Source organism: Notothenia coriiceps, unplaced genomic scaffold, assembly GCF_000735185.1.
Source record: "Notothenia coriiceps isolate Sejong01 unplaced genomic scaffold, NC01 NC01_scaffold00026424, whole genome shotgun sequence".
NCBI lineage: Eukaryota > Metazoa > Chordata > Actinopteri > Perciformes > Nototheniidae > Notothenia > Notothenia coriiceps.
The window spans coordinates 1,013,339-1,021,709 of record NW_011359125.1 but is presented as its reverse complement, the minus strand read 5'-3'; the positions used below and the strand labels follow the sequence as shown (position 1 = coordinate 1,021,709).

The window sequence follows — 8,371 nt, the reverse complement described above, 5'->3', positions numbered from 1 at the left end:
AATCAGAAACAATATTTAAAACTCCTAACTAGGGATGTAATGATATATCGAATATCGCGGTAAATAAATGTTTTTAAAAAAAAACAAAACATTTCTTCGATCTCTTTTTCAAGGGAGACCTGTCCAACATGGCAGCAAGTAGGTTACAACATGAACATAAAACAACAGATAACACAAAAGGACATGGTATTTACAGGGCTACATGTACACCTAGAGACATTGACAAGTACCAACAGTATATTTATATCTTGCCCTGTCAATAAGCCTCACCCTCTTGGCAAAAACTGTATTGTTTTTGAAGTGGTGGAGAGACAATGCACAGTTTGACCCACTGCTGTCACCCATGGCCAAAGCATGTCTCTCTGTCCCAGCAACATCAGTACCAAGCAAGAGAGTTTTTTCCACAGCAGGGGATATTGTAAACGCCCAAACATCCCAGCTTCTACCTGGAAATGTGGACATGCTCATATTCCTAAAAGATAACCTTGATGATGCTGAGTGAGTGAGTTAGTGAGTTAGAGTTGAGTTACTTGAAAAACTAAAGTGAAACTTGATTTATTCTATTGCAGGGTCTGATTATTATATTGTTGACATTTTAAAATACTACTATCCTACTAAAATACTGTACAAATCAGATGTATTATTTAATAAAAAAAGAAAAAAAATCAAATTTTTCTTCCTTTATTTTTCAATATGGCGATAAATATCGTACCGTGGACTTTTTATCGCGATATTATCGTACCGTGAGTTTTTGGTATCGTTACATCCCTACTTATTAGTATATCCTCTCCCATTATAAAAAATCAGTAGCGTGAAGTTTAAAAACAAACAACTAAACTGCAATGATCAAGCTCTTAATTGTAATGTTTTATATTGGAGATCAGTAGGATTTTTCGTAGTGTTGTCGCGACATTCTTTGACCTCGTATTTGTAATAAAAGTGTCCCTTCATATTTGGAATTAATATCATATTATGGCATAAGAAAACACAAAAGGTTTGCTTGTTCCAAGTAGTATTTCTGTCTTTGTTTCCTAAGAAATACGAAAGTATGAAGTGCACTGAGGCCGGTGCAGACACGGTTTGGTTTTGTGCCTTTCGGAGGTGCAAAGTAGTGAGGGTAATGCTTGATCATTAAATACATTTCTCATTAAATTAATGGAAATTGACAGAAATCAGCATTCACTCTTCATCAGAGGAAGGATTTCTTTGTTTGGAATAAAAATGTTATTTTAGGACATAGGACAGCTTTACAGTGCTTAACAATTTGAATTAAAACTAATTCAAATGTTTAAGATTGAACTAAACGAATGCTGGAAAGTATTACTATACTACTGCCAAACTTCATGAAGCAGGATTCGACTGCAGTTAAATCAATACAAAAATAAGTATCCTTGTGTCTAATGAGATCCATTATCATGCTTTGAGCTATAAATATAATGTAAAATCCATTTCAGTTCCTGCATTAGCAGCTCTCTTATGAAAAGCCAGATACTATTGATTATGCTCTCAAATCCAATGAGTCAAACAAGTGGGTAGAGAAATGATGTACCCATTAAAAAAAATCAATTATCAAGTCCTTGGGAAGTGAATCTAGATTCCATATGTGCACCAGGTGTGCTGCGGGTGTAGCAGATAAGGACTTGGTCACCTTGTGTTGCGTACAGTCTCTGCTGTGCCGGGCCGTCTGTCTGACGTCTTGTGCTGGCTCTGGTCCAAACTGGCTCACTTCCTGGTGTCTCTGACGGCTGCCAACACCGCTGCCCATAGGGGGGGGGAGGTGACAGGCAATGGCCAATTCAATAAAGCACAAGGCCACATAGCAATCTGTCCAAATTGTGTGGAAGTCCCAGAGCACGTCTCCCCCAAGATCCTTTACTGTTTGGCAGATATCAGAGCTACAAATCATAGTAGAAAGGATTTGCTAATCTGATGACAATTCAAGAGTGAAAGACAGAATGAAAAGGCAATAGGTTAATTGCCTGATGGATTTGTAGAGTGATGGATGAGTGTTTAGAAAATATTTAAAATATACTGACTACATTTGTATTTGTATACCTATATTTATTGGCCACTCCTCCGTGCATGCTGGGGTAGATGCCATGATCCTAATAATGTAAGGAGAATTGATAGCTGAATAGACCAAGACATATTAAATATACAAGTATTCTTTCAAGAGTGCACTCTTGATCAATCTGCTAGGATGCAAAGTTATATACTATCTGTAAGATAATGAAGTATTCATGCCTCTTGTGTTATGCTTCATTACATTATGTCAAAAGATGGAAAACATGTTTCCTAGAAAAAGTTAGTGCCTTACAGTAAATGCTTTCGGCACAATGGCAGGAAACATTCTTGATAGGTCACCACAGAGCTAACACAGGAACACAACTCATTGTAAATTCACACTATGAATAACTTCACTACGTCAACAGTACCGGTAGTCTTTTTTTTCCAGTTTAATATTTCATACACTACAGAGCAGGGTGGCAGTTGTTGCCTAAAACAAATTTCAAGCCACTTACCGTTTGTTACATTAGAATGTCCAGCTCTACATACTTATTTAATTTAATCTACAGCTGGGAGGAGTACCGGTATATAAAATAGCAGCATTTCTCATATTCACATGAATACCTAACATTATGTAGTGGTTCATTCTACAAGGAATCAAACCTCAGTCCTGCTTGCAGCGAGTCAGTGTTTACCAAGCAGTGCTGCGATGGACAATTATCATGGCTGATTGTAGAGCCATTTAATTAAATTAATGCACATTATGTATAACTAGTCAAATGAAGTAATTATACTTAGTGAAGCAGATGAATTCTTGGGCAGGCAGAACTTCACAAAATATTATAAATCTAATTAAAGAGGCAACTTCTAACATGAATGCCACAACTCGTATTAAGGTCGCTCCTTATTATGAAGAATAATTGAATCCTCAGAAATGTATATATTTTTATATGTATTGGGAGCAAAGGTGAAAGAACTCTATGAACTCTATGAACTCTATGGTCCCCTGGTATCTGCGTACACGTTTTGCAGAGAGGAGGGAGTTCTGACTGCAGGACAGAGGCAGCAGTGGAGATGTTGTCACACCAGGAAGTCGTATGTGAGCCAGAGTGAACGTGTCACATCTCCACGAGCATCTTCACTATGGAACGTTTTCTTTTCAAAGCTTGAGTAATTGCAGTTGAGTAGGTAAACCTGCCCCACATTCCCCAGCATGAACACCAAACACCAAGTCCTTTCCGACAGATATGCACTGCACTTCACTTTAGATCTGAGTTCACTGAGTCAGGAGGATCTTTCTAGGTCAGTGAAACAGACCGTAGCAGTCATAGTAGCAATTTACATTTCAGATGTACTGTAGCTTCCTCTATCTCTCAGAGATAGGTTATCTGTTTGTTCATTGGAGCAAAGTCCTTGTTTCATGTCTTATGCATGACTAAACCACATGCAAGTGGTACATGTTTCATTCTACAAGTGAGAAATTAAGAATGCATTTCTATTTTTAACCAGAATAAAATAGTTAAGCATTCTTCAATATCAGCTCATGCACACACATTAACTCTAGTAAGGAGACTATTTTTGTCGATTGAAAACTTTGCAGACCACACTTAAACTATTTAAGTGTTATTAAACATTATTAATCTTAAATATGTCAGGGCTAAGTTACTGTATACATTTAAAAATATAGATATATATAATATACATGCAAATAGTGAATGTGTACCCGAGTAGTGCTCTCACAGAAACTGCTTTCACAAATCAGAAGTATGTGAATTACTTGTTTTTATTTCCATGAGCCAAACCGCTGCACCCATCAGCTTCTCATTACTGACTTCTGCCAGCCCACACTAACCATAATTGATCGAGGTTCGAGGCAGAGGCATAATTATTCTGAATAATAGAGCTGTATTATATATGGAAACGAGAGATAGAGAGAGAGGAAAGAGAGAGGAGCTGAGCTGATAGTGTGTTGGGGGGGAGTGGCATGAAGTGGAAGTTTTCCCTTATAATGTGCCTTCAAATGTTCACTATAGAGTGGGAAAGAGTCGCCCTCTGCTGGCACGGTTGGAGAACAATGGAAATCTAAATTCATGGGGGCAAACATGTCAAATATTTTGTATTTGTTTTGTAAAACGTTTTCAAAGCTTATTATTTTTGTTTTGCTCATTGTGATTGGGTTGCATTTACGTCCATGTTTAATTGCTTGCAGTGTCTGATTGAGCACGGCTGAACTCCATGGTGCTTAAAAGCCAGTTGTACGTCAGTACAAAAGTGTTTTAATTGTTGGCTGGTATATTGTCCTACCTATACAAGTGCCTCTGTGCATGTACACAAGGGCAAACAAAACATGGAGGCGCTAATAAAAACTGCAACACTGTTGGTCATAACATCACAACCTTTTGAGCTAACCTTGGAAAAATCTGAATGACAAATACTCCTTTACTTTTTTAAATAGCTATGTGAGTGTTCCTCACAAATGGTTCCTGTATGTCTTATATTCATTTTTTAAGATATGGTCCGAATGGAATTCTTTTTATAACAATGTGTTTCCATATTGTTTCTGAATAGGCCTGCATAAGACACGCACAGCTTTGTATCTGTATGGTTTAGAGTCACAATCTATGAGTGTAGATGAGATATGTATTCCACATTAGACAAGATCAACCCTCAGCTTGTTCAAACTAATCATATGTTAAGATCCATTGAACCTTTTACACATTTGCTGCTGAAACCTTACAGTGCGCGGTCAGAACTACTTCCTACTACAACATCAAGCCACTAGATGGAGACATTGATCCATTTATATCCAGTGATCCAACATTAGATCTCTTTTTCTCGTGGTAACATGTCAAATGTAGTGACTTCAAAATAAGCTTTTAAATATAAAAATTAGGAAATAAGATTAGAGTCAGGGGTTTTTCACGTTTATTCATTTACAGAGGTGTTTCAGAAATGATTGCTAAAAGCACATACAAAAATGATAATAACCACTTAAGGCTTAAGGCTTAGTTTATACAATTATTGTCATAAATGTATAATGAAATGGAAATGTATAGTGGTGATGCATTTATGTATAATGTCTATCTTTCAAAATGAAGTGTAGCTTAAACTTTTGATGCTATGAGTTCTGACAGGGAAATACAATCTAAATATAATTGACTAAGTTCAATAAAGATTGGAAAACTAATACATTAATTCATTTATATAAGCGATGCTACGGATGAAGCTTGACATGAAATAATATTAGGCAACATTTAGAATATGAGATTATAATCAAGTGGCATTTTCCCCATTACTGTTATTGCATTGTGCCAATTAAAATGTCACATAATAATGTTCCTCTCAAGAATGAATGGTGAATTATGGATTGAATTAACTCTCTTTTACTGCTTGAGATGTGTTAAAATCCAACTTGGTGTAATTAGGGGGAGCGTATGTAATGCAATAAAGAATAAATAGAGAAATGTTTGAATGTCATCAGATTAAAAAACATAAAAGTATCACCAGAACTATTTTTCTTCCTGACCTGCAGTGGTGGAAAAAGAACTCAGATCTTATACTTACGTAAAAGTAATAATACCACAGTGTAGAAAGTAAGTAAAAGTCATGCATTCAAAATGCTACTGAATAGCATAGCTAGTAGCAAAAGTATTAGCAGAATAATGTACTCAAGTACCAAAGTACCAAAGTACCATCTAGTATCTATTAGTACTCATTTATTTTATATTAAATGTTTAAAATTATTGATGCATTCAGGAGTCTATAATTGTAATATTGCAGTTGGTAAAGGACCAATAACTTTTGGTCAAATAAATGTAGTGAGTAATAAATACAATATTTGATGGCAAAATTTAGTGGAGCTCAAGTATAAAGTGGCATGACAGGAAAATACTCAATAAAGTACATAAGTAGTCAAAGTCAAAAGTCAGAGTCAACTTTATTTTCAATCTTTCAGTTTGTGTGTACAGCCAGAGATATCGAAATACCGTTTCCCACAATCCTGGATACAAAAATACAAATATATATAAAAATATGTATAACATATATCTTATATATACACAATCAACAGACACATGTATACATATGCACACACTAAGACATAAATTAAACCTGTATGTTTCACAGATAAGACCAACAACAATCATGCTACATGTGGTTATGTATCCTCCAAATTCCTCCTTTGTTATTTATCTATATTGTGTGAGCGGTGCCTTCCGTGACACCCTGTGGATAGGACAGGGTTTCTGACTGGGACTGTGGGGGGGGGGGGGCGGTCTCAGTGGAATATCCCTGTGACAGAGCCTCTGTGGCTGCCTCTGCTCACAAAGAAAGCCGAGGATACATTTTTCCCACTCTTTCACTTTCTCTCTCTCGGTTATCTTTTTTGCTTCGTCATATTGCTAACACAAAGCTTGAGTCTGTTCGAATAACAACATGTTCTCCTCTCTCCTAATAATAGAGAATATCTTGCAAGGGAAATATCACAATGACTTTATCCTAATCTCTACTGGTTTGAACACTAACGTTATCGCCATCTGAAAGATGTTCAAAACGAACCCACCTCACCGTCCACGCCGAAGCCCTATAAAGTTCACATCTCCTCCTACCGTGATGCTCTCCAAGCCGCCAAATCTGCCCACTTCTGCCACCCTCATCGACAGCACNGACGTTTTATGGCGATATTATCATACCGTGAGTTTTTGGTATCATTATATCCCTACTAAAACAGTGAAAAAGGTGCTCAGACAAACAGTCCTCTTTGTGACACAAAGAGGACTGTTTGTCTGAGCACCTTTTTCACTGTTTTAGTAGGGATATAATGATACCAAAAACTCACGGTATGATAATATCGCCATAAAACGTCCACGGTACGATATTTATCGCGATATTGAAAAATAAAGAAAAAAAATGTGAATCTTTTTTCTTTATTAAAAAATAAATCTGATTTCTTCAGCATTTTAGTAGGATAGTAGTATTTTAAAGTTTCAACAATATAAAAATCAGACCCTGCAATAGAATAAATCTAGTTTCACTTTAGTTTTTCAAGTAACCCAACTCTAACTCACTAACTCACTCACTCAGCATCATCAAGGTTATCTTTTAGGAATATGAGCATGTCCACATTTCCAGGTAGAAGCTGGGATGTTTGGGCGTTTACAATATCCCCTGCTGTGGAAAAAACTCTCTTGCTTGGTACTGATGTTGCTGGGACAGAGAGATATGCTTTGGCCATGGGTGACAGCAGTGGGTCAAACTGTGCATTGTCTCTCCACCACTTCAAAAACAATACAGTTTTTGCCAAGAAGGTGAGGCTTATTGACAGGGCGAGATATAAATATACTGTTGGTACTTGTCAATGTCTCTAGGTATGTACATGTAGCCCTGTAAATACGAAGTCCTTTTGTGTTATCTGTTGTTTTATGTTCATGTTTTAACCTACTTGCTGCCATGTTGGACAGGTCCCCCTTGAAAAAAAGATTGATGATCTCAATGGGACCATCTGGTTAAATAAAGGTTTAAAAATATATATATTATAAAAATTTTTTAAAAAAAATTATAAAAAAATATTTTGTCAGTCTCACGGCGGTATTGAGACATTTATTTACCGCGATATTCGATATATCGTTACATCCCTACTGTTTAGTAAACTACAGTAGCCATGAGAGGGAGGTTTAGCTCAGAGATTCAAACTGTTTTTAATTATTTGTTGTGTTTTCAGGAATAAGATAACGTGGGTGGTGATGGCAGAAAATAAAAGGTTTGTTAAATGTATTGAGTTGGTGTTGTGTTATGTCCACCTTTGGCTTCCAGCTCCATTTTCTTTTTCCTGGCCCAGATATTATGATAATTCTCTGCAAGCAGCTCTGCCATAGCCTGGAGAAACACAATGTTAAACACATGACTCTGTTACGCTAAACATATTTCTGAAACTATCCAACCACAATATCTGAAAGTTTCTATACCGACGTCAGTACTCTGCATACTATTCCTCAGTTCTAATCAGCCCAGTGCTCAAAGATTTCACACATTTCTCTTTTTATGATCATAAAGATTTCTCTTGTTGTGTGACAGTAACCTACCTGCATGTCTCTGGACAGTGTCACATTGCTCATATCGATGGGCCTGGGGCTGAAAGCTGGAGCTCCTTCAAAAGACAGCTGTGGAAGACAAATTATATTGATGTCCCTTTTTCATACTATATTACCCTGTGGCTTGTTATTGTTTTACAATTCCTTTACTAGAAGTATTTTACAGTTCAATAGATCTGTGCTAGTGTAAATGTCATCATGATATATGTCCCAACCCAGAGATATGTATTATGCATTTTTGTGTGTGTGTGTGTGTGTGTGTGTGTGTGTGTGTG

At 36.6% G+C, this 8,371-nt stretch overlaps 1 protein-coding gene across 1 annotated transcript in view; it reads right to left on the bottom strand.

The window, feature by feature from the left end:
• The window catches only part of LOC104957116 (ryanodine receptor 2-like), an 88,987-nt gene that overhangs the window by 51,552 nt on the left and 29,064 nt on the right, over window positions 1–8,371 (bottom strand). Inside the window, exons 27-28 of the mRNA XM_010784730.1 lie at window positions 8,088–8,165; window positions 7,806–7,881 (exon numbers count right to left, since the gene is read on the bottom strand). Coding sequence (XP_010783032.1) covers window positions 7,806–7,881; window positions 8,088–8,165 — 154 coding nt within the window. The remainder of the gene's footprint in view (window positions 1–7,805; window positions 7,882–8,087; window positions 8,166–8,371) is intronic.